Source organism: Siphateles boraxobius, unplaced genomic scaffold (assembly GCF_051911475.1).
Source record: "Siphateles boraxobius isolate OS27281-9 unplaced genomic scaffold, OSU_SipBor_1 55, whole genome shotgun sequence".
Taxonomy (NCBI): domain Eukaryota; kingdom Metazoa; phylum Chordata; class Actinopteri; order Cypriniformes; family Leuciscidae; genus Siphateles; species Siphateles boraxobius.
In genome coordinates this window covers 7,078,048-7,105,442 of record NW_027509181.1, presented here as the reverse complement: position 1 = coordinate 7,105,442, position 27,395 = coordinate 7,078,048, and the positions used below count along the sequence as shown (strand labels likewise).

The following is a 27,395-nucleotide window of genomic DNA, read 5'->3' as shown; positions in this document are numbered from 1 at the left end:
TGCTGTTTTTACTGTTACTGTTACTAAGTACAGAGAAATGCTTCTTTCTAGTCTTGTTTTAACTATATTAATCAAGATGGCTAAATGTATTCTCTTTGTTTTAGTGGTCAAGATAGATGGAAGTTCAGCCCTGTCCTTGCCCTTACACACACGGGAGGAGGTTGAGAAACTGCTAAATTGTACCTGTGAAGGGGAGGAGTCAGGGGCCAACGAGGAAACCGATTGGTGCAGTCTGGCAGGCCTACTTGGATACAAAGAAGAACACATTGCTAATTTCAAGCAGGAAGAGAGGCCTATCCAGGCCCTTCTGTCTCATTGGGCGAGCCAGGATTCGGCTAATATTGATACGCTTTGTACAGCACTGAAGAAGATCAATAGGGAGGATATTGCGCAGAGCATCACTGTCAAACCAACTGCTACATCCACCGTATGAAAGAATAAACACGCACGCTCATAAAATCACTTTCAAGTGTGCTCCCAAATACACACCTTACATTGCCTTCAGTACTTCGATGTTGATGTATCACTGTTGAAGTTGTATCACTATATCCTTAACTTTAGGCTGTAAACTCAAGTGCCGTTTCCCTTTAAACCCTTGATTATGACCGAACTATGTGCAAAGAATGCACTGTTCTCTAAATATTGTTTGCATGTTCCTTTAATTTGAGGAAAGCCATATGGACTTAAACATGGATATTCATGAGTTTCCTGAAGATATTCAGGATAAATGTCTCAAAATCATTCATTTTACATTTAACACATTTCAATACAGCAAATATACAAACTACACGCCACATCCAACTATATCCTACCAATAATTACTCTTAATAAGTAATTTTTTTTATCATTCTACAGTTCCATTTGTCTGCCTCTATACAGTATAGAAACATCCTATGTAACATCCATAACGCAAATGCTAATGATATGTCAAATGTGGCCAGTTTGCTAAGTGTACCATATCCACTGTGTATATCGCATCAGAGCTTGACCCCTCATGTACACAGTTGTTTAAAATGCTGTGCTTTAAATACAACCAGTGAGAGTATGAGGAGAAGGACCAGTCATAGAAAAAGGAAAAAGACAAATCACAATGCTCAATATGGAGGCTGTGGAAATGTTTTTCTAGAAGAGTTTTTCTGATATGTGAGCTAAAGAAAGCTAGATGTATGATGCCATTGTTGTCAGTTTATTGCTGATTTGATTGTAAACTAAACCATGAACCACGATTTACTACTTGCTATTGTTAGTGCCAGGTAGTATTAGGTGTCGCGGTTTGCTTGGAAGGCAAGAAGAGTTGAGGTGAGGATGTAAATGCTAGCGATATATTTATTAAATGAGAACAAAAAGCACTCTTGAACACAGGAGAACAGGGACACTGGAAACCCACAGGAGCAAACCAATACATTGAAAAGATCAGACAAAATGGAACTAAAACACAGGTCTAACTACCTTTTTCTTACGCCCCATGACGTTTTGCACAAATTATGGGAGAACCTACATTTTAATGCATCGGTGTGAAAACAAACCTGGAATGAATCGTGAGGATTTGGGGAGAAAAACAAAAGATTCTTTGTGCATTCCAGTGAATTATTCATGGGATGAATTGTAAATTAAATTAGGAGAACAGACCACAAATGCACAGTATATGTTGTCTTTTTTCTAAGGAATACAAAGGTAAAAAAAGAAATAGAAAACAGGAGGAAAATAATTCAACGACTGAAAAGAGCTCTTGCTATATATTCTTGATATACCATGTCACATTAAAATACCAAGCTTTAGGTTATTCTCCTGACATCTGAAAATAGAACATGAAGGACATTTCACAGCTCGTTCAGTCAAACTGACAGATAAGGATTATTTGTTGCGCAACCTTATGATTTGAAATTATTTGGAGTGGAACTTCCCCAAACCAGAAGTGCCTCCCATAATCTAAAATGCAGTAGGCTCATTAGGAAAAAGGTGGATATAAATAGAATAAACAAGAAACCAAACAGGACACAGGTGAACATAATCAGAAACTATATAGAAATAAATGAGAACCTAATTAGAATTCATGTCAACCAAGAAAAAAGAAACCAAAAATAGGAAGTATAGGAACCGTGGAGTGAAATTAAAATCAAAATAAGTCCTTGAACAAACATTAACAAAATTAGATTAGACAGTAGGGAGTTGTGACATTCTCTAGCATTTATTGTGTACATTTATGGGGCTTTGAAGCAACTCTGGCATGAGTTGTCAACTGCGTTTCTTGGTCAACCCACTTGGTAACAGAGAGGAACCATTTTAGTAATGGTTAGGATAGTTTGTGAGGAAATAGTTTGGAGTTAAACCATCATGTAGATGTTAAGTCAGATGTGACGCAGAGAGATGAAATGGTTGGGGAAAAAAGAGAGAAACATCAGAGAGAGGTCAAACTACAGGAAGACACTGTCTCTTTATCAGATTCTTTCTGATGCCAGATGACAGGATGTTGAATTTCATTAAAAACATTGGTAATAAATAATCTTATTACAAATTTAAACTAGATCTTTACAGTTTCTGAAGATTGATTTGCCCGTGGGTGATTGCTAGGTCTTGATAAGACCTGAGTCCTCCAATTGAAAACTGTAAGTCTAAATTATAGCAAATATCTTGATTAATGTATAATTTATGCCAAAGTTTGTTCAGAGTATGACCAATAATATAAGTGATGGCGACATAAACAGACACCACTTAAGTATGTCCATTGTATGATGTCTGCATCTTTATGGCCGGGTGACTTAGAATTAATAAGCAGGAGGTTTTGTCGTTCTGGTGGTCCGGCTGAAAGATGATAGTGGTTTCTTTTTCTTTTTTACTTTTTTTCTTTTTTCTTTATTACAGCGGTAACCAGACACTGGTCACTACCTGGCTCAGGTCATCACCATGACAAAAGCACTTGGCCATGCAGTCTGTGACCCAGATAGAAAAATGTTAAAGACACAAGACACAAATACACCCATAAACACAGAACAAAGAAACAAGCTTCCCTGTAAAATTAACCACTGACTGATATGACCGGCAAGGGTGATTAAACGAGACTCTTTTGAAGGCATAATACAGGGTTCCCACGGTCATGGAAAATCTGGCTGTATCAGGGAATTTTAAAAAGTGGATTGGTCAATGATTGGTCAGAAGTGTGGGGACACTGAAGGACTTTGAAACCAGGAGAACAACTCAAATATCTTTTGTGTTTATTGTAATGTTGGACTCTAAGATTCAGCAACATGTTAATGGATACTGTACCAAGAATAAGTGATCCAATGTAACTTTTTGGGTTTGCAACTGATATATTTGGTTCAAATACTGAAGCTGGTGATACAGTGCTTTTTTTGATGACAAGTAAATCAATTCAAAAGAAATCTCTAGGGATTTATAATTTCTCAGGGTTTGTGTGGAGATTTGCCCATCTGTCAATGTTCCATGCTGTTATGTCGTCAGTATCAGTGGCCTTATAAGGGAGTGTTATGGAAGCACTAGCTGAAGGTAACTTCAGCACAGACATTTGGACTCAAAGAGCTTTTTTACAAGTATGGAAGAAGGTCAGTTTGAGAGGGGAGAAGTGTTGGATTTGTTATGCAGAATATATGAAACATTAAAATTCTGTAGCTGCATGATTGTCAGTATTCATAGATTCTTGTGATGTCCATTCAGTTTGAAAAGCAATGCAGCTGCGTACATTATTAATATTTTTGAATATTGAATACTGATTAACTTTTTTTTTTGGCTATACATTTTTTGAAAACTTCAAGCATACTGTAATTTGTATCTTAAAATGAAGGCATTCTCCATTTCTGGATGTGATTTTTTTTTCTCTTTTTAATTCATTTTAAATCTCTTTTTGTTGTTGTAGCACTTACAAAGTATAATACACATTTTGTATAGCAAATGCCTGAGATTAATATCAGGTCATTGTTGTTTTTGTTCTGTTCAGTATGTACATAATTTTGCTTTTTGTATGATAACTGCTTTCATTTTGTCTTTATTCATAGCATCAGAGGCTTGTTATTGGTTAATTTTTATGTTAATAAGCCAATCCTGAAACCACAAACCCAACAAGCTCAAAGAAAGTCACATGATTTGCCATGGTTTACTTACTCAGCATTTTCCTTTATACTGTTTTGCCAATTTTGTCTTGTATAACATCATCTTTATTATTTGACAAACATGCAGTTTTGGTTTAAATTTATTTGCAGATTATTTTTTACACAATATCAGAGTACAAATGTCTGAGCTACATATGTGGCACATTGCTCTCTGACAATCAATTAAAAACATACGTGTATAGTTGCTGGAATAATGGAGTTGATCAGAAACCATTAATACCCAGAGACTGAATCTTGCACTTGCTGGAGGAGCTTTGTGAGATGAGTGTGAGGAGCATGAGAGGGTGAGCAGAGGTTTTGTTGGGTTTATTTGGACACAGGTTCTGCAAGAAGAAACAATACTGAATGTTACTTGTATTTACTGTTATGTACACTGTATCATATAAATGTGAATTTACTAGAATTCATAAAGTAGGTTTAATGCAGTTACTATTACAAACAAAAAATAATAAACTAAATAAGATTGCAACTGTATTTTTGTCTGATTTTTTTCACAAATACACACAAATATGCTACCAATTTAAATATACGTTTTCTTAAAATGCTAAAAGTTAACATTTGTTTAAAATTACCTGATCATGCTGTAAGTCACATATCAGGTCGCTGGATCACAGGGATTTATTTTGATGAATTTTACTGGTGATTCAGGTCTCCTACACTATTGAGTTAATTTGGCCTGTAGTACTCACATCTGCACAAATTAATGTCTCTGAGGATTTTGGGTAGGGAAACTGTTGACACAACGGATGTCTTATCCCCCTGTGATGTTCAGTTCTGGGCCAATAAACAGACTGTCATTTGAGCAAACATTCCTCTGTGTGTGTGTGTGTGTGTGTGTGTGTGTGTGTGTGTGTGTGTGTGTGTGTGTGTGTGTGTGTGTGTGTGTGTTTTTTGTGGTTTACGAGGACTTTTGACCTGAATACCACCAGCATTACGGGGACATTTGGGTTTATGACGACAGGGGCCATGTCCTCATAATTCTGACAGTGTAAACGTCATCTACTAAGTCCCCGAAGCTCCCTCTCAATTTTTGGCGCGATGTCATTACATACCACAAAACCCTGAAATTTTACCATACATAGTGTAGGCCTATACCTGATTTCGGAGGCAGGTCCTGGTATTACACCTGCGTCAACAAAAATTTGCAGTTTTACACAAGTATGCTTTGGGGCCTGTGTTTGGACAGATCGGTACCAGTAGGCGGGAAATCGCGAAAACAATTATTTAAGTGTTTTTGCCTGTAATTTATTAATTTTGCATTAAGTATATGATAGATAGATAGATAGATAGATAGATAGATAGATAGATAGATAGATAGATAGATAGATAGATAGATAGATAGATAACATAGCGGGTGGTGATGGCGCAGTGGATACAAGCCTTTGGTGTGAGAGACCGGGGTTCGAATCCACTGTGAGACACCAATGTGTCCCTGAGCAAGACACTTAACCCCTAGTTGCTCCAAAAGCGTGCGACCTCTGACATATAGCAATTGTAAGTTGCTTTGGAGCGTCAGATAAATGAATACATGTAAATGTGATGTAATCAGAGGTGTAGTCATTCATCCTGTTCATTTCCTGTTTGGACCGGACTGAAACTCTGCACCTGAGAAGCCACCACACAAAACAGAATTAAAACACAACACAAACTCAGGCCTGTTGTTGTACATGTCCAAGTAAGTTATATTTGTAGCAAACAAATGTGATTATGTATCAAATTTTGAGAGGTCTAGCACAAATAACCGATAGCGATGGTCAAACAAAAGGTGTTACTTTCATTCGCAAACTCAAGAGGTGTGAAAACATCAGCATACTGGTTTAAGACCTGGTCATGACATGAGCTGAGAAGTGAACTGTTAGTCTTAGGACCCGAGTTTGTTTGTTTAAATGTTGAAAAGTTGTGTGGCAGTTGTGGCACTTTTAAACTAACCAAGATCTAACATCTAAGCTTTACTTCCCCTTTTAGGTCTAAAATTCTAACACTTTGAAACACACTGTACAAAAACGTTCTGTTCTTTTTTGATTGTCTATATGGAAAATTCTGAAGTGCTGATGATGACAAATATCACAAATATACTCTCTGCATTGTCTCATGCCATATTGAGTAATGAACAGGGAAATGTGCAAACCAGACGTATGTGTGTTTCTCCAAAAAATGCAAATTCTGTCATTGTTTGCTCACCCAACCCTTCTGAAAAAGAAATACACTTTAGCCTACTTTAAGATATGTACCTATTACAGAAAATACTATAAACGAATATGCTTAAGTATGAACTGAATGTAATGTTTTGGACTAATTACGTTATTTGCAATTACATGAAAATGTTTTATAGTTTAAATTTACATTAAATGCAAGTTGTTAAGCTTTTTTTTGACTCGCTTAAGTAGGACTTGAGTACATCTTTATATGTAATTACATAGTTACTTCTATTGTCTTTGAAATATGGTTAAAGTGTACTAAAGTGCACTGACAAGCATTTATGGTAAACTAAAATATACTTTAATGTAATTTTTTTGTAAAACTTGAATGTCATTTAAATATATTTGTAATTGTAAATGATGTAAATTGAGTACATTTAAAATATACTTTAAATGTAATATCGAATAACACCCATACAGTTAAAATTATAATCAAGTACGTTACATGTGCTCTAGAATGTTAGTCAACACATTAAAATAAGTGTCTTTAAAGCATGATAAAGGAAAAGATAATTAAAACATAATGATTTAAAATGTACTTTGAAATGTAATTTGACATACTCAGATTTCATTAGTATAATATTATCTGCAAGTGCATTTGAAGATTTGAAGTCCACTACAAGTGCACATTCAATACAATTAAGCACACATTTTCCCCAAGTGTCACGCCAAACCTATTTTGTTTTTTAGTAGAAGTAGAAGTAAAATGACTAATTAAGTAGAATTACTGAAGACACTTCACACAGCTCCAAATGACCACATACAATGGTCACTCTCAAAACACACCATAACAATAGACCATAGTAAGAGATTAAAAGCTTACTTGCATTTCTTTTTTTCTTTTCTTTTTGTGTTCTGGAACTATTCCGCTTTTATGTGCTGTTTTCTAAATTTAAAATAAAATAATCAATGTAATTCAAAATTTTTGAATGGAAAGATATTGCGAACAACGGTTTATAATCATTTACTGCACTGTTATTGTGCTATATCATAATACAGAAACCTATTTTTTAATGGCACGTAAAAACAAAATAATAAACTGTGACTGATGGCTTTACACATCAATCAAGCATTCTCTTCTTGATTCTTGGCCAGAATAACCTCCAGTGTGGACCAGACTCTATGCTGATAGTCAAAAGCCTGGATACGTGAGACAATTTCCAAGCTTATCAATTTTTTTATTTTTCCCTTCGTAGACAAAACAGACAAATAAACATGTGGTGCCCATGCCATGAAGTGCTCTGGAAGGCATTTACTGTATGGGAGAGGAATGTGTGTTTGTCTTTGTTTGTGTGTGTTTCTGTTCATACTTCTCTTTGCTATTGAGCAAAATAACCAGGATCTCTTGGCTCCTGACGCAGCATGTGCACAGTCAGATGGTTCTGAAGTGCAATTAAATGAATGTGGTTACAGACCAAACAATAAAATGGTTAATTGTGCATTAACCCTCTGGATTTCCTGCTCTTCCAACCAGTGTTTGCTACAATTCTGGCCTCATAAAATGTTAATTGACTCAATAATAAGAGGGGGGAATATTCTAATCCTGACTGAACTTTTCTTGTCTGTCATTTAAAATAAAGCTGTAATGGAAACAATATAGATGTGTGCAGAAATCTTGTATGTGTCTTTAAAAAGTGTTGAATGAAAAAGGCAAATGATAGTATGTGTGTTTCATATTATATTCTGGCACCAGTGCCAAATGCAGTTATTTAAAGTTATTATCGCATCTATGACCTGTTTACTAGCAGCTGCTGGAGATTTTGCTCATCTTCAAGTTCCTCTTGACTTACAGTTCTTAATGACATTTCAGAAAATGGAAGCTTCAATCAGGAAGTGTTTAATAAATGTTTTATAGTCTTTCACTTTAAGCTCCCTTTGACTTCCATTTCAAAATTACATTTTAGTCTGGAAACTGCATGCAGGAAGCACTTAGATTTCTTTTTATAGCCTTCCTGATTTAAAGATCAAAATGTTCTTCAATTTCTGATCCTCCAAAGAGCTACGGTCTAAGAGACAGTGAGGTTTTGTTGTTGTTGTTGTTGTTGTGTGTGTGTGTGTGTGTGTGTGTGTGTGTGTGTGTGTGTGTGTGTGTTGCGTGCGTGCGTGCGTGTGAGTGTGTGTGTGTGTTTATTTTCAAAATTATTTAATTTATTTATTTGGTTACATTAAGGTGTTTATTTTAAGATGTCCTTGTTACAGTGTAATTATACATTTAAGGACTAAGTAATATTAATTAAAGGACAAGTTTCGGTATTTTGCACTTAAAGCCCTGTTTTAAGATTGTTTCTGATGAAATAGAACGGTTAAGATTGAAATTTGGACAAATGCTGCTGTCCCGAGAATTTTCGGTTTCTGTGGTAGCACCCCCCACCTCCACAATGGTTTCATAGGGGCACTGGAAGAATCATTCATAAAACACATTAATCTTTAGTTTACAAAGACGTCAAACTCACCGAGTGGTCTGGGGTGTTCACTGATATGCTCACCCAAAAATCGCTGCAAAAGACGCTTTCCAACAGGTTTTATCGTAGTTTTTGTCCAACTCCATTGACTTGTATTGGATGTCCTGTGAGGTACTGTATTACTCCGCCGCCGAAAAACGGAAATGGGGTTGTGTGTATTCTTTCTGTAGTCTTATGCAGTCGCGGTATCATAGGCTACGCTATCCAAACATTGACAAAGGTGCATTATCGACACTAACTGGGCTGGAGTGTCTATTCAAGCTCTCAACGGAAGAATGTCCGGTTGTGAGGCGTTTGGAGAAATAGGTCCACAGTTTTACAACGAATGGTAAAACACCTGTTGGAAAGCATCTTTTGCAGCGATTTTTGTGTGAGCATATCAGTGAACACCCCAGACCACTCGGTGAGTTTCACGTCTTTGTAAACTAAAGTTTAATGCAGGGGGCGGGAGGGGGATCGGGGGGAGTGGTGCTAATACAAAAACCGAAAATTCTCGGGACAGCAACATTTGTCCAAATTTCAATCTTAACCGTTCTATTTCATCAGAAACAATCTTAAAACAGGGCTTTAAGTTTAAAATACCGAACTTGTCCTTTAACTTCTGTGCATGTACTATATGTTTAAGATTAGGGTTTGGTTTATGGTTAATTGCGTGCAATTATGCATAATTTATAGTTACTACTATAGTAATGTTACATGTAAAAAAAAACACTGCAAAATTGTGTTTTTATTTATTTATTTAATTCACATTTATCCCGTGCAACATTCAGTAACCAGCAGATACCACTGTACCACAACATTATGTCTGTGCTTTGTATAAAGAACTATTTGTTCTGATTTTAAGAGTACTTCTGTTTGAATCATGTAGAAAATTATAATGTCACACTTAAATGTGATTCATGGTTATTTGATTTTCAACCATGGTTTTTGGTAACTGCAGGAACAATAAAAAAATCTGCAATTCTCAAAAAAGTTCTTAAAGCATTTAAAAAATACATTTAAAAAATAGGATATTAAAAAAATAAATATTTTAATTTCAATAAAAGCAAATGTACTAATAATTGGGGATAATTTGGTACATTGAGTTTGATTGAAATTTTGACTAAAATTACTTTGACTAAAATTTTGACAAAAAAATTTAAAATTTGTTTTGCATTACACAATAACTCAACACAATCATTGAAAGTCAATATCATACAGTATTTATCACATCTATAGAAAATAGTTCTGCAACGAAAAATAAAAATATGAAAAAGGTAATTGAGAGTTCCCTTTCGTTTTTCACTCCGAGTTACGTCGGATGACGACGAATGGGGTTTCGCTTAGAACACCTATCGACTTAGAGTATTACAAAACGAGCCAATGGCAAAGAAATGCCATGGGTCTGCGGAATTTGCATAGCGTATCTCCGCCTTACCTCGTGGGTATAAAAGGAGGACGCCGGTGTAATGAAGGCGCAGACGCAAGGGGATCCATTTGCCGCATTTATTAGAATGGTCAAAACAGGCAGGGTCAAACAGTGGCAAACAGAACAGAGAAGGCAAGGCTGAGACAAACCAGGTAGACAGGCAAAGGGTCGAGGCAGGCAGAGAGAATCAGAGTCCAGTAAACAGTCCAAGGTCAGGGCAGGCAGAGAAGGGTCAGCAACGATAAACAATCCACAGGTCAAACACAGAAATCAAACTCGGGAAGATAACGCTCGGAAATGATGGCCGGGGCAGATCAATACTTCGCAGAGAAGTGGTGTGTGGAAGTGGCTTTTATGTGTGTGTAAATGAAGTGCAGGTGTGTGTGCAATCAGTGCAGTGCAGGTGTATGGTGTTTGGTGTTATCAGTCCAGGGAGGTGTATGATGGGTAATGTAGTCCAAGTAAACCCAGGAAGTGCGTGGCTAATCGTGACAACCGGCAACATGCAGATATGTTTTCGCTTCGGAGCCAAGAGTATTTCTTCACTCCACAGCCATCTCTGACTTCGTTCTACGAGACGAGCTTCTCTCTCCGGTGTTGGTGTGACGGCGATCGGCAGCGAGCTCACAGTGCCTGCTGATCTGTGCAGTGATCTGCCAGTGTGTGTGTGTGTCTCCCTGTGCGCTTCAACATCGCAGAGTTTTTTTTCTCCTCTCATAAAAGAGCTCGCACGCGGCACGTCTTTTTAAAGACGGCTCGCCTGTGCATTTCTGGTTTTAGCGGACTGGTATCGGACTCTGATGGGCACGAGCGCTGTCTAGTTTGTTTGGGCTTTGATCATGCTTGAACAGCGCTCGTGGATGACTCATGTTCTCTCTGGGAACGTGATCATCGTGTCATATATAGGTCGAGACTCGGTGAACTCACAAGAGTGAGAGTCCCCTCATCCACCACCCGATCTTCGGCTGGTGGCCAGGGTGACCTGAGGGTGTTGGTCTGGAACAAGGCGCCGACTCTGTGTCCACGCCCCAGCACCCCCTCTTTAATGACGGTGCCCGCTAGCGAACTGATGATTCCACGAGTCTACCCTCGGATGGCCCGTGTGTTTTCATTTGAAGCTACAGAGGATGATGCTGTGTCTGTAGCAGCATCACTAGGTGGGCTTGATTCTTTTGGAAATGATGACTCGTCACAGCTGCCACCTTCTGGTGTGCATACGGCTGTGCCTGAGTCTGATCCGGAGATGATGGCCAAGCTTTCCCGGGACGATTGTTTTTTGGGTGATGCCGCCGACCCGCGTCCACGGCAAACCCCAATATCTTTCCTCCCGGAGGTGCATGATGAGATCACGGGTCCTCTTGTTGGTCTCATCCGCCTTTCCTCCCCTCAGGGGCCGCTGCCCATGGGTACACTGGGGTCCCCCCGGTTGAACGCTCTGTTGTTCCCGGCGCAATCCTAAGCACCCGTCCAAAGCCTGTAGTTCTTTTTGTCTACACTAATCTGTGGTGAAATCCTATAGTGCCATAGGACAGGCAGCCACCTCACTGCATCCTATGACCGTTCTGCTGGTCTACCTGACCCAGATGCTCATGGACATGCAGGAGGGAGGGACTGACCCGAGGCTCTTCATTGAGCTGCGCGCTGCCACTGACCTAGCTCTCCGAGCGACGAAAGTGGCCGTACGCTCTCGGAGTCAGGTGATGTTCACCAGTTTGGGGCTGACCGGTCTGATGTGCACGATGTCGGGCGGACCCGTCTGCTCGACACCCCCATCTCCCAGGTCGGCCTCTTCGGCGGTGCGGTTGAGTGCTTCTGCCCAACAGTTCTCAACCGCCCGTGAGCAAATTGAGGTTATTCTGCCCGACGGCGCCGCCGTCCGCTCAGATCCCTCAGTCTGCCCACCGCCGATGGCGCCCTCCCACGGTTCCAACCCCGCCCGTTCACCCGGGCCTGGCTCTGGAAGACCGTAGGGGGGATGACACAGCCCTCTCCAGCCCCTCCCCCCGCTAAACGCCGGGTTAAGCGGCACTTTTGAGATGGGCTGCTCTGAGATGAGACTCAGTTCTTTCCAGGAGTTGGTAGCAGGGCCACTTCTTTCCTCGGTAGAGGGATGGGGAAGAATCCTTATTCAGAAAGAGCTGACTCTCTCGTCTCTGAGAATACAGAGTTCTCGGACGACACAGAGCACCGCCCACAAGCCGTGCTCTCCTCGTCCCCCTCTGTCCCAGAGGCGGTTTACACGGCGTGCCGTCCACGGACAGCTTCGCCCCTGTCCCCCTCTGTCGCCAGACCCCTGACAGAGCAGGCCCCCGTGGAACACTGGTCCTTCCCTGGCCTCCTCTGTCAGGGTGCAGTTATGACCTTGCCCCCACACCGGGCCGCTATGCCGTCCACGTCTGGGCCGGTCATTCCGCTTCGCTGCACCACCGGGGGAACGTCTGTGGTTTTTGACGCCGCTGGCACAGTTGGGAGCCTGCCTAGAGCTTCCCTATCTGCTCCGCGCGAACCATCGGCTCGGCTATGCGATTCAGTTCGCACGGTCTCCTCCCAGCTTCAGGGGAGTCCGCTCCACTTTGGTCGATGGCTATGCCCCTATCATAAGAGCGGAGGTTGCTACCCTACTGGCGAAGGGTGCGATTGATACTGTCCCACCAGCCGAAATGAGGTCCAGATTTACAGCCCCTACCTCATTGTCCCGGAGAAGTTTGGTGGGTTACGGCCAATCCTGGACCTAGGCATCTGAGCCGCTCCCTTCACAGGCTGCCGTTCAAGATGCTCCTGGCCAAACGCATTTCTGGATGTGTGCGGCCACAGGATTGGTTTGCAGCGATCGACCTGAAGGACGCCTACTTTTATGTCTCCGTTCTCCTTCGACTCAGACCATACCTACGGTTTGCTGTCAGGGCGCGCGCATATCAGTACGCTGTTCTCCCATTCGGTTTAGCCCTGTCTCCTCGTGCCTTCACAAGGTTGTTGAGGCAGCCCTTGTTCCTCCATGGGAACACGGGGTTCGCATCCTGAACTATCTCGGTAACTGGCTGTCTGAAGCTCACTCCTGAGACCAGGTTTGCGAATACAGGGACCCAGTGCTCCGGCACCTAGCTCGTCTGGGCCTTAGGGTCAACTGGGAAACGAGTAAACTTTGCCCCGTGCAGAGGAGCTCTTTTCTCGGTATGGACTTGGTCGCCTTCTCCACTCAGCCATTGCTGACTTGCCTGAGACTATCAAGCGCAAGAGTTCCACTGAAGTTTTTTCAGAGGCTCCTGGGGCATATGGCATCTGCAGCCGCGGTACACCGCTCAGATTGCTTCATATGAGACCGCTTCAACTTTGGCTTTGCGACCGAGTCCCGAGGTGGGCATGGCAACACGGCACCCTCCGAGTACCAGTTACTCCGACCTGCCGTCAGTACTCACCCCGTGGTCGAACCTCAGTTTTCTACGGGTCCGAGTGCCCCTGGAACGAGCTTCCCGGCATGTTGTTGTCCCAACAGATGCCTCCACGGGCTGGGGCGCCATGCGCAATGGACATGCTGTCTCACTCTCATGTTGAGTAGAAATGCTCCTGAAAATTTCAGTGATATTTATCACACCCAGGTGTTGAGCAGAAATGCTCCTGAAGTTCAGTGAATTTCTTCACACTTAGATGTTGAGCAAGGTTGCTCCTGAAGCTCAGTGATTCTTGCATGTAGTGTTGAGCAGTATGGCATTTCTATTGCCTCGAGTTGCTGGCAGTACGCCTTGCCCTGCACCGCTTCCGGGCGTTGCTCAGGGGTCAACACGTACTAGTCCGATCAGACAATACCGCCACAGTAGCGTACATCAACTGTCAAGGTGGTCTACGTTCGCGCCGTATATCGCAACTCGCCCGCCACCTCCTCTTATGGAGTCAGAAGCATCTGAGGTCGCTTTGAGCCATTTTCAATCCCGGAGTCCTGAACTGTGCAGCCGACGAGCTCTCATGGCTTCAGCCCTTCCCTGGAGAATGGCGACTCCATCCCCAGTCGGTTCAGCTGATTTGGAACTAGTTCGGGGACGCACAGATAGATCTGTTTGCCTCTCACGACTCGACCCATTGCGACCTGTATGATTCCCTGACCTATGGCACGCTCGGCACGGATGCACTGGCGCACAGCTGGCCGCGGGGCCGCAAATATGCGTTCCCCCAGTGAGCCTTCTTGCGCAGGTTTTGCGCAAAGTCAAGGAGGTCGAGGAGCAGGTCCTTCTGGTTGCGCCCTACTGGCCCACCCGGACCTGGTTCTCCGAACTCATAATCCTCGCGACAGCACCGCCTTGGCCCATTCCTCTGAGGAAGGACCTTCTTTCTCAGGGACGGGGCACCCTGTGGCACCCTCGTCCCGATCTTTGGAGCCTCCACGTGTGGCTCCTGGGCGGGACCAGGCAGGTTTGAGTACCCTACCACCTGCGGTGGTGGCTACCATCACTTCCGCTAGAGCGTCGTCCTTGAGACACGTCTACACGTTGAAGTGGAACCTCTTCGTCAGCTGGTGCTCTTCTCACCGAGAAGACCCCCGGAGATGCTCGGTCGGTGTCGTGCTTTCCTTCCTTCAAGAAGGGTTGGAGCGAAGGCTGTCTCCCTCCACCCTCAAAGTCTATGTTGCCGCTATTGCCGCACTCCATGACTTGGTAGAAGGTAAGTCCTTGGGGAAGCACGACCTGATCATTAGGTTCCTGAGAGGAGCGAGGAGACTGAATCCCTTAGAGCCTTTGCAATCAGGAGGAGGCCCTCGGAGGAGGCAGACCCAGCCTTGGCACTGCTCTGTCCAGTATGTGCTCTCCGCACCTATGTAGACAGAACGCAGTGTTTTAGGACCTCAGACCAGCTCTTGTCTCTTATGGTGGGAAGCTGAAGGGAAAGGCTCTCTCCAAGCAGAGGTTGTCTCACTGGATAGTGGACACCATTGCTTGGCATACCAGCAGCAAGGTCGACTGTGCCCCCTTGGTGTGACTGCCCACTCCACCCGGAGTGTGGCGTCCTCTTGGGCTCTAGCGCATGGCGCCTCGCTAACAGACATCTGCAGAGCTGCAGGCTGGGCGACACCTAACACATTCGCCAGATTCTACAATCTCCGAGTGGAGCCAGTGTCCTCTTATGTACTCGCTTCAACAAGCTAGTACTGGACCCGCTCAGGTGTCTTCGCTTGCTCGCCATTCCACTCCACGGACTGGATACGTGCGATATTCTCCTCAGGTGAGCTTCTCCGAAAGCCCTGAGTTCCTCCAGCACTCCTGACGTCGGCGCCAGTGTCTATTGCCTGCGCGTCGGCTAGGTGCCTCCTGTGTGCATGGTCCCTCCTCTGAGTGACATGTGTATTTCCCCACATGTGTATTTCCACTGTAAGCCTCTCTGAGCATGTGTCTTTCCCTTGGCAAGCCACCTTGCCACCCCTGGGGTTGAAATATTCCACCTGCTGCTGGACACCCCAGTGTTCTCCATATGCATCCTTCGGGTCATATGTGTATTCTCTAAGTCTCCCCCGTTTGGGCTGGCAATATTTGCATATTTCCTCTAAACTATGGGATATGCTCCCCAGTGTACCTTGGTATTCCTGTGTTAAATAGGGGTCCTTGCTAGTCTTACGACAGGGATCTCAGATTTACGCAGGGCACTGGAAGACAGCTGTGAAGGTGGTGTGATTAGACTGGTAACCCCATTCGTCGTCATCCGACGTAACTCGGAGTGACAACGAAAGGGAACGTCTCAGTTACGTATGTAACCCTCGTTCCCTGAGTAGGGAACGGAGACGTTACGTCTTCCTGCCACTTTCCGCTGTGCCGCGGGGATCGCCTGAGTTCAGTCCCTTTTATACCCACGAGGTAAGGCGGAGATACGCTATGCAAATTCCACAGACCCATGGCATTTCTTTTCCATTGGCTCGTTTTGTAATACTCGAAGTCCATAGGTGTTCTAAGCGAAACCCCATTCGTCGTCATCCGACGTAACGTCTCCGTTCCCTACTCAGGGAACGAGGGTTACATACGTTACCGAGACGTTTTTATCTCACAATTCTGACTTTATTTCTTGTAGTTCTGAGTTTATAACTCGCAATAGCAAGAAAAGTAAGAATTGTGAGATATATCATATCATATATCATATCATATAGTATTTTAATAATGTAACAGATCAACGGGCCAAAATGACATTTGATCCAAAGAATTCTACTCAATGGTGATAAACCTCTAAATACCCCATAGTTATTTCTAGAGTTTATGAATATTATAAAGAGTTATCCCTAGTTCCCTATGGAAAGATGTGAAAACTCTCAGGGTTTAGCAGGCCTAAAACATCTGTCATAACCCCTTCCTCTGGTATTACTTTCTGGTATCTACTCCACCCTCACAAGAAACTCACTCAACCAGTTGACTGACACCCATAACCTTTCAACAACAACAGAAAAGTGTGACAGGGCTTAAACAGCTCTTTTCTTTTGGCATCAGTATCAAATTATTAAAGGCACTTTCATAGAATTTGTCAATTATAGCTTGTACAGTTTGATGGAAGTTGTATAGTTTAGGATAGGCACATTAGGATAGGAATGCTGCGCTTTCATATTCTTGCTGAGTCTGTTTTAGTTTATTTTCACTCTTATGTACTGGGGCACTGACGCTGTCAGGAATTAGCCGTAGAAACATTCAGTTTGCTTGTCCTGTCATGCCACTCCTGACAACAGCAGAAAGCACACACAAACACTCATTCAAGTTGCATTTTAGATAACTGAATGAATATCTGTAGAAGAAGTCTCTGGCTATGTGTGTCTCTGTGACAGCTCTCTGCTTCACATGAGCTCAGAACAGAGGCAGGATAGAAAAAGAGCGTGCAGGACTGGGCCTAGATGTGCTCTTTTATCAGCATTTGTGAGGAGTGAATGTCCTTTTTTTAAACACCCATGTATCGCTCATTCACCTAATCTGCTTGTTTACTGTACTCTATCAGTTTGTAAAAACAAATACAAGTCTAAAAAGACTTTGTTAGATATAATCAGCATCAGGGCACATTTGATAGGAACCTAATGAAATATTTTTGTTTAGTCAGTGAAATACAGAAGGCTTTTGTTGGAGTTGCTATATAAGTGCCTTTGCTTAAATGCATAAAATGCAGTCGGGATGGGGTCAGGTGTTGTTGGGAGATGGCATAAAAATCATATCATACTCAGGAGCCCCTAAAGGGACATGTTGATGGTAAAAAAAAAAAATGATGATGATTTGTAATTTATATTACAAAACATTGTAATTGTAATTTGTTTGCCAAAAACTGGTGTTGGAAATAATATGTGGGAGAAAAACTAGGCTATATTTCAGTGCTTTTGTGAGTGAATGCAATTTCACAGCTATCTACAATATTAATGTTTCAACCAGAGTTAAAAGTAACGCATTACAAGTAGCGCTAGTTACGTCAGATTACATTTTCAAGTACGGTAACTAATGTAGTCCATTTATTTTAAATTTGCAACAAAAAAATAAGTGTAACAAGTTAATTTGTTTTCCCACTTATTGTCTGACAGTAGCCTACTCCTGTTCCCATGTTGAGAGAAATCGGAAGTAAGGTGTAGAGGCGTTATGTGGGCTGTGTGAACGCCATTATGTTCCCTTAGTATTGGTTGGACTTTTATGTTACTTTTAGTTCTTTGTAGTGTTTCCCTGTTGATTAGTCTCCCCATGTCTGTCTTGTTAATTCGTTATCTTTATAAGCTTGTTTGCCACTTTGTATATTGTTGCGGGAGGAGCAAACGACAGACCCAGTGTGAGTTGTGTCAGGCCTCAGAGAGTCATTTATTAACATAAACAAACATAAAATGTCCAAAAATGGGGAAATAAAGTGTTATAAAAAAAAGGGGGATCTGGTGTCCTCGGTGAGCTAGGGAATTGTGAAGGATGGGTAGTGAAGAGATGGGATGGGTCCAGGTAGGTAAGGGGGCGGTGTCCGGCGGTCGCACGCGCTTCTCTCTCTCTCCAGTCAAGTCACCTTTATTTATATAGCGCTTTTTACAATACAGATTGTTTCAAAGCAGCCTTACAGAGATAATAGGAAAATAATGTTGTAATAATATTGTTAAATATAAAATGAAATGTCCCCAACTAAGCAAGACAAAAGCCAATGGCGATAAAGATGAAGAAATGCGAAAAAGGCAAAGAAAGCCGAAAAAGGCTACAGTGGCAAGGAACCAAAACTCCATCAGGTGACAGAATGGAGAAAAAAACCTTGGGAGAACCCAGGCTCAGTAGGGGGCCAGTTCTCCTCTGGCCGTGTTTTTTGTCTAGATTTGAACTGACAGACTGTGTCTGCTTCCCGGACAATGTTAGGAATATTGTTCCAACGTTTTGGTGCTAAGTAGGAAAAGGATCTACCGCCAGCTGTCGATTTTGATACTCTAGGTATTATCAACTTTTAATTTTAATTTTGATTTTGAGAGCGCAATAGACGTGAAGGCAGTGGCGGGCCGTGCATTTCACACCTAGGCCTTCAATGAATTAATAACTTTTAATAGCGTGGCAGCACACAGACTCTCTATAATTGTTGTGAAATTGCGGTTTTTATTTTGCACCGGCAGTTATAGGGTTAATGCGGTGAGTTGGGAAAAGGCCGGTACAGAAAAACGAGTGAGTGAGTTCGGCTTGTGCGTTTGTGTCGGCTACAGTGGTTCTTGCGTTTCGATTATAAGTTAGAAACGGAGCCTCCCTTGTCCTTCAAGGGTTACAAAAGTCCTTTGTCAGACGTTACAATAGCTTGAATGTTTGTAAAAAACATTAGATCATAAATTTACAAGAAAAATTAAGAAGAAAATCCTATTCACCACAGAAAAAACGGGGGCATAAAATGCATTATACTCACCAAAACTACTGAATATGTTTTACACAAAATCCATCCTAATTTCTTTCCTCAAAAATACTTCAACTACTCTGGTGTACAGGTTATCTGTGCGGTTCAGTCCCAACAACCTTTTCTATGGCCATCGAGGCTAATGCTGAAAGTCGAGTCTGTTCCGTTGTATTTATGGCATAAGTTTTAATTCGCTTTAGTGCTGAGTGTGTCTGCTCGACAGAAGCAGTTGACACAGCTGACCCATGCTCTCACACAGAGTTCTGAAGGAAATCAATGAGATCAGCGGGACTTTTGCCTGAATGATATCTCCTAAAGGTAACATGTACAGAGTGAACAGCAACAGTCCTAGTACTGAGCCTTGTGGTACATCATTCTGAACTTTTGATCGATAAGACATCTCTTAATTTACTGCCTACAAACTGATAACGGTTATATAAGTATGATTTAAACCATGCTAGTGCAATTCCACTAATGCCAACATAATTTTTGAGTTTATTTAAAAGAATTCTGTGGTCGATAGTGTCAAATGCAGCACTAAGATCGATTAACACTAATTGAGAGATACAACCACGATCGGATGATAAGAGCAAATCATTTGTGACTCTAATGAGAGCTGTCTCAGTACTGTGATATGGTCTAAATCTTGATTGAAATTCTAAATCCTTTTCTTCCTAAAAAGGAACATAGTTGTGAAGATACTGCCTTTTCTACTATCTTTGACAGAAAAGGTAGATTCGAGATCGGCCTGTAATTGACTAATTCTGTAGGATCAAGTTGCGTTTTATTAACAAGCGGTTTAATCATAGCCACCTTAAATGTTTTTGTACGTATCCTAATAACAACTATGAATTAATGATATTAAGAAGAGGATCTATGACCTTTGGAAGCATCTCTTTCAGTAGTTTAGTCGTTATAGTGTCTAACATACATGTTGTCGATTTTGATGATTTAACGAGTTTATAAAATTCACCCTCTCCTATACAATGAATTAATCTAATTTTTCACCAGGGAGACTACAATGCACTGTCTGATGCGGTACTGTAGTAGACGGTTGCATAGTTATAATTTTCTCTATGATATTATCAATCTTGTAAGTAAAAAAGATCATAAAGTCATTACTGCTGTGGTGCTTGGAAACGTCTGGGCTTGAAGCTTTATTAATCGTTAGTTTAGGCACGGTTTCAAATAAATACATAGGTTTTTTTTTTTCTTCTAATAGGGTTGAAAAATAAGCAGATTAAGACGTTTTTAAGCCCTCTCTGTATGCAATCGTGCTCTCTTTCCATGAAATGCAAAATACTTTGAATTTTGTTTTCTTCCAGTTGCGCTCCTTTTTTCTGGCTGCTCTCTTAAGGACATGAGTGTGCTCGTTGTACTATGGCGTTGGACTATTTTCTTTAATCTTCTTTAAGCGCAAAGGAGCAATTGTGTCTAAAGTGCTGGAAAAGAGAGAGTTTAAAGTTTCTGTCACAATATCGAGTTCTTCTAAGCTGTCTGGGAAGCTGAGATGATGAAACTGATCAGGAAGATTATTTATAAAGCAATATTTAGTGGCAGAAGTGATAGGTATAACATATTTGTAACACAGAGTTGGCTTTGCAGACTTGGCTAAATTAAGTTTACACGAGACTAGATAATGATCTGAGATGTCATCGCTCTGCTGCAGAATTTCAACGGCATCAACATTGATTCCATGTGATAATATTAGATCTAAAGTATGATTACGACAATGAGTAGGTCCTGACACGTGTTGTCTAACTCCAATAGAGTTAAGAATGTCTTTAAATGCCAATCCTAATGCATCTTTTTCGTTATCTACATGTATATTAAAATCACCAACAATTAGGACCTTATCTGCAAGCAGTACTAACTCTGATAGAAAGTCAGCAAATTCTTTGATAAAGACTGTATGGTGCCCTGGTGGCCTGTATACAGTAGCCAGCACAAATCTCAAATGTGATTTATCATTTACACTAGATATTGTTACATTAAGCACCAACACTTCAAAAGAATTATATTTGAAACTAGACTTCTTAGTAATTCTGAAAATATTACTATAAATTAAAGCAACACCTACCCCTTTGCCTTTCAGACTAAGTTCATGTTTATAACCGTAATATTGGGGGGTGGACTCATTTAAAGTAATGTAATAGTTTGGTTTTAGCCAGGTTTCTGACAAACACAGCACATTTAGGTTATACAGTCCCTCCAGGATTTCGCGATGTTGCGATCGCAACAATTAATGCTACTTCAACGAATCCTCGTGAATTCAATGCGGCTTGCAATTTTGACCAATCACCGCAACTTTTCTGCAACTTTAAACAATCATTGCGGTCTCCTGCAAAGCGTCGTCCACTTTCCTCACGCAGCGGCTCACTCTCCTCACACAACGGGGACACACTCTTTTTAACAAAATAGGTAAAAGTAAAACACATTTCAAAATCACATGCAACATTATGTTTTGCAGCTAGGCGGGCATTATAACGTGTGTTACAAAGTGAGCACATTTGTCTCTGAAGTAAAGGCTGGACTACAATAGAGCAGATGGTGACAGTGTTTTCTCTGGGACATGGTAAGTCCCTTTGGGGTGGACTTTGTGATTTTTCACTTTGTAAACCTATAACATGCACAAAAAAGATATATAACAATAAAAGAACAGTCCCGCTCCTCCGTGAGAGATACGAGACCGGTGAGTCTCACGGGTGTCGCTCATCTGTAATCACTCTCGTTGTTCTCCCGCGGCCCTCAGTCTCGTCCTGCTTGCCACAGTAAACATAATGAATGGCGACTGTAGAACGAAAAAGCCGAATCCCAGATATTTTTGGCGATCTCGAAATCCCGGACAGACTTGTCACGGAGACTCACTAGTAGATAGCCTTGTTGTTTAGTAGATAGCCTTGTTGTTTAAAGCAGAACTAAGTAACTTTTTTACCTTAACCGAACAGCTTTTGGAGTCATTGTAATGTTTATATTACTGATTTCGTGTTGAATGGTGGTCGTCTCGAACCCCCCTGGTGCATGTGAGTCGCAAAACCACCCTTGCAACTTTGGGCCGGCGGCCCGCCGGCCTCAGTGTTAGGAAGTATCGTGTGATATCAGGTCTCGCGAGGTAAGGAATTGCTTTACGGCACTGCACACTTACACGCCCCCATCCAGGATATGGCTAGCTATAAGAACAACTATCGTCCCATGGCAAAGCTGGCATATAAGAAGCAGAAAGCTAGAAAAGCATTGTTGGAGGAACAGAGAAAGAGGAAATGGCAGACTGACCGAGCGAGGAGTCAGACACGAGTAAACATCGGACCTGCGTTTTCAGAATGGCGAAAAAAAACAAAGAAAGCGCGGTCGGAAGAGTCTAGAAAAAGGTAACGAGAATCTGGCAAATGAGGTACCGGACAAGAGTCCCACCCGCTCAGTCTTTCACTGTTAAAGTTGATTCCTGCGATTATCATGAGAACAGTTGTCAATATCTCACATAATTATCAGGACATAAATAAGCCTACTTGTTGTAAATAGTGTAAATGAGCGCAATTTAGAGCAAATTGCAGTGCCTGACATCGTACTTGCGAGTTGCGAGATAACAAAATGAACTATAAAACACAATCCTACTGTCACGTTTCTATGTGTTATAAGTTCAGTTTTGTGATCTTGTTCACCCCTGTCTTTGTGTTTTTGGTTTAGTCCTGTTAGTGTTTCCCGGTCTGTTTAATTAGTAATTCCCTTCACCTGTGTTCTGTTAATTATCCTATTAGTCCCTGTTCATTTAAGCCCTGTGTTTTCCTTCAGTGTTTGTTGATCGTCGTCAATGTATGGTTGTGTGTTCCTGAGTTCCTGTGTTTTCCTGTAACCTGAGTTTGTGAATAAACCAGCTGATTGAAATTCTGTTCCCTCGTCTTCAGTATCCTGCAACAACCCTGACAGAACGATCAACCATTTAAAAGAAAAAGCCTCCAGTGTAAGCCTCCAGTCGAACATGGAGATCGATAAGCAGGCCTTTGTGGGAACCCGCAAAGCTGTTTTCCGGGGGATCCGTGGAGGTCACAGGGGAGGATATGGGCGATATGGGTCCAGACTACTTTTTCAGCATCAACATCTCTGCGTCCAGCCCAATCCTCATCTCGTCAGCCCTGTCGAGCAAGAACCAGTCTTCGAGCAAGAGCCAGAGCCAGTCTTCGAGCAAGAGCCAGAGCCAGTCTTCGAGCAAGAGCCAGAGCCAGTCTTCGAGCAAGAGCCTGAGCCAGTCGCCTGTTCGCCAGAACCGGAGCCAATCACCTGCCCGCCAGAGACTGAACACGCCGCACTTGAGTCTGCTCTGGAAGACACAGCGCTCATTGTTGTGTCCATGGCTGTTTTGTGTGTGTGGGCAGCACACACATCAGCGACAGCCCATGAACCCAGCCCAGAGTTTCCTTCGCCACTGTTCCCGTCCAGCCCAGAGTTTCCTTCGCCGCTGGTCCCGTCCAGCCCAGAGTTTCCTTCGCCACTGGTCCCGTCCAACCCAGAGTTTCTTTCGCCGCTGGTCCCGTCCAACCCAGAGTTTCCTTCGCCACTGGTCCCGTCCAGCCCAGAGTTTCTTTCGCCGCTGGTCCCGTCCAGCCCAGAGTTTCCTTCACCGCTGGTCCCGTCCAGCACAGAGCCTTCACCGCTGGTCCCGTCCAGCACAGAGCCTTCCCCGCTGGTCCCGTCCAGCACAGAGCCTTCTTCCCCACTGACGCCGTGCACCCCAGAGCCCTTGACGCTGACGCCGTGCACCCCAGAGCCCTCGCCGCTGTCGCCGTGCAGCCCAGAGACTTTTTCACCGCTGGCGCCATCCAGCCCAGTGAACCCTTTACCGCTGGCTCCGTCCACAGTGGACACAACTGACACATGCTCTGTCACAGAGTTCTGAAGGAAATCAATGAGATCAGCGGGACTTTTGCCTGAATGATATCTCCTAAAGGTAACATGTACAGAGTGAACAGCAACAGTCCTAGTACTGAGCCTTGTGGTACATCCTTCTGAACTTTTGACCGATAAGACATCTCTTAATTTACTGCTACAAACTGATAAGTTTGTCCTGACCCAGTCACTCTCCCCATTAATTTTTTTTGGGGGGGCCAAAGACCCTCGCCGTGGGCGCCCAAGGGCCCACGGCCACCAGAAGGGTCTCCACCGCCACTGACGCCCAAGGGTCCGACAGCTCCGCCCTGGACGCCCGAGGGTCCGACAGCTCCGCCTTGGATGCCCGAGGGTCCGACAGCTCTGCCCTGGACGCCCGAGGGTCCGACAGCTCCGCCGTGGCCACGCCCACAGCCTGCTTCGCCCTGGTTCCCTGAACAGCCTGCTCCGCCTGGACCGTCCTGGAGTCCAGGATGCCCACCCTCCCACCCCTTTTGATGTTATACGGCGAGGGGGGAGGTACTGTAACGTTTCTATGTGTTATTAGTTCAGTTTTGTGATCTTGTTCACCCCTGTCTTTGTGTTTTTGGTTTAGTCCTGTTAGTGTTTCCCGGTCTGTTTAATTAGTAATTCCCTTCACCTGTGTTCTGTTAATTATCCTATTAGTCCCTGTTCATTTAAGCCCTGTGTTTTCCCTCAGTGTTTGGTGATCGTCGTCAATGTATGGTTGTGTGTTCCTGAGTTCTCCTGTAACCCGAGTTTGTGAATAAACCAGCTGCATTGAAATTCTGTTCCCTTGTCTTCAGTATCCTGTAACAACCCTGACACCTACCTCTTTTCGTTTACAATTTAAAAATATTAAACATATTAATATGTGGTTCAGGCAATGTATCATATGTACTCTAACTATCTTCACTCTAATACAATTAAATATGACAAATCAAAACCCTGTCTCTTTTTGTTTAATTAATTTTTAGTTTAATGATCAATAATAGCCATAATAAAAGTATAAGTAAAAGGTATAAGAAGTTATACAATAGGAAATAAAGCAAACAATTCAGTCAAACTTACAAAGTCAATGCTCTAGTAGGCTACAATGGTAAAGTTAAATAGTCTAAATATAGGCTATAAAGAAACTTCACTTTTCCCTCAACCAAAATTATTAGCCTGGGAACAAATGATAGATTCATGAGACCAAAGACCACAGGTTAGATATACACAAGATGAATTATATCTCATGTTTAACCACTACAGAGATATCAGAGCCAGCGGTGAACGTCATAAGGACTAGCTGCGGTAAGTTTGCAGGGGTACAGTGCTGGGCGCTCACTGATTGCCTTGATCTCACAACTTCAAAAAAAGTCAGATCAAATTTTCAAATAGGAGCTAACTGTCAGAATGCAACAAAGGGATCCAAATGCAAAGGTAGCTCAAAAGAAAAGTCTTTAATGTTCAACAACACAGGGGATAGCCAATAATACAGAACTGGAACTCAAAATAGGCTCTCCAGAGACAGCTTAACATAAGATGCTTGATAGGAGAGAAAAACGAGGAGCAGACGAATCTCTTGGTCAGAAGGAACTAGTCCTAGTAGAAAGCAGGTAGCAGAGTTGGTTAGTCGAGGCTCACCAAAGCAGCTGACAGGACACAGGTAGCACTTTGACGAACACTGCTAAAACAAGGTGATAATAAGCTGACAAGAGAAGAGAGCATAACGCAGAGTGTAACACACACACACAATAATCCGACACAGAACAGAGAGAGCAAACACCAGAAGTAGACCGAGTAATCAGACAAGACTAGAAACAGGTGAAACTGCAAACCAGCGCTAGCGCTGATTGAGATGATCAACAGGTGATAAATGAGTGGAGGCATGTAAGAGTGTGTGTGCTGGTGTGTGAGTGAGATGAGTGTGTCAATGAGTGCGTGTAATAGTGTGAGAAAGAGAGAGAAGCAACCCGGATCCTGACAGTACCCCTCCCTCAACGAGCGCCACCAGGCGCGGTAGAAATCCTCGATGAGCGAGCGGTCCAGGACGTCCCGGGACGGAATCCACCGCCTCTCCTCAGGACCGTAGCCCTCCCAGTTGACCAAGAACTGGTGGCCACGCCCCCGAGGCCGAACATCAAGCAGCTTGCGAACTCTGTAAATGGAAGCCTCTTCGTCAAGAGGTGGAGGAGGAAGGGTGGTACGGGTTGGAGCGCGAATGACAGGCTTAATACGAGACACATGAAATACAGGGTGTACCCGGCGTAACTGACAAGATAATCTTAGCTTAACAGCTACCGGACTAAGAACCTTCACAACAGCAAAGGGACAGACAAAACGGGGCATAAGCTTACGTGAGCCCTCGTGTATGGGAAGATTCTGAGTGGAAAGCCACACCTTCTGCCCACACACGTATCTAGGGGCTTTAATGATTAGGGGCGTTGATGATTTGCAGCTCTACGAGTTCGTTCTCTAGTGCGACATAACGCAGATCTCACTCTCCTCCAGGTACGCTTGCACCTTTGAATATAGGCCTGTACGGAAGGCACAGAGGTCGCAGAATCCTGAGATGTAAAAAGTGGAGGTTGGTTACCGAGACAGCTCTCAAATGGGGATAACCCAGTGGCGGACGAAGGAAGTAAATTATGGGCGTATTCAGCCCAGGATAGCTGGTCGCTCCAAGATGCTGGGCTCTGTGAAGTCAAGCTGCGCAACATGCGTCCGAGAATCTGATTGGTTCGTTCGGCCTGCCCATTAGTCTGAGGATGGAATCCTGATGAGAGACTGGGGGATGCCCCAATCAGTCGGCAGAATTCCCTCCAGAACTAGGAAGCGAATTGGGGACCTCTGTCAGAAACAATGTCAGAAGGAAGACCATGAATCTTAAATACATGATCTACCATTAATTGGGCGGTCTCATGAGCGGACGGTAGTTTAGGAAGTGGAATGAAATGAGCTGCTTTAGAAAAACGGTCGACCACAGTGAGAATAACCGTGTTGCCAGCGGACGACGGAAGACCGGTAATGAAATCTAAAGCAATGTGCGACCATGGGCGTGACGGAATGGGCACCGGTCTGAGAAGGCCAACAGGCGGGAATTGCTAGATTTAGTCCAGGCGCAGACAGGACAAGAAGCTACGAAGCAACGTATGTCACGTTCTCTAGTGGGCCACCAAAATCTCTGCCGAATAGCGGCCAAGGTACCCCTAACTCCGGGATGTGCGACAAATTTAGAGGAGTGACCCCATTGAAGAACGGCCGAACGAGCGGTCTCGGGAACAAATAACGTACCCTCAGGGACAAAAGGCGGTCTGACAACGTGTGAAAGGGCTCTGCTCACGGTCTGCTCGACTCCCCAGACGACAGCTCCGACCACGCAGTGTCGGGGTACAATTACCTCCTTGCTCAAAGCCTCTTCTGAAGAACCGAACTGCCGCGGGAGAGCATCGGGTTTAAGGTTCTAAGAACCCGGCCTAAACGAGATCGAAAAGTCAAA

The 27,395-nt window shown here is 43.2% G+C and overlaps 1 protein-coding gene across 4 annotated transcripts in view; it reads left to right on the top strand.

Moving 5' to 3' along the window:
• Positions 1–4,593, top strand: part of ngfrb (nerve growth factor receptor b) — a 68,426-nt gene extending 63,833 nt beyond the window's left edge. For all 4 annotated transcript variants that reach the window (XM_077205941.1, XM_077205940.1, XM_077205944.1 and 1 more), the window contains exon 6: positions 105–4,593. In XM_077205941.1, coding sequence (XP_077062056.1) covers positions 105–433 — 329 coding nt within the window. In that variant the 3' untranslated portion in view covers positions 434–4,593. The remainder of the gene's footprint in view (positions 1–104) is intronic.
• The last annotated feature ends 22,802 nt before the right edge of the window (positions 4,594–27,395 follow it).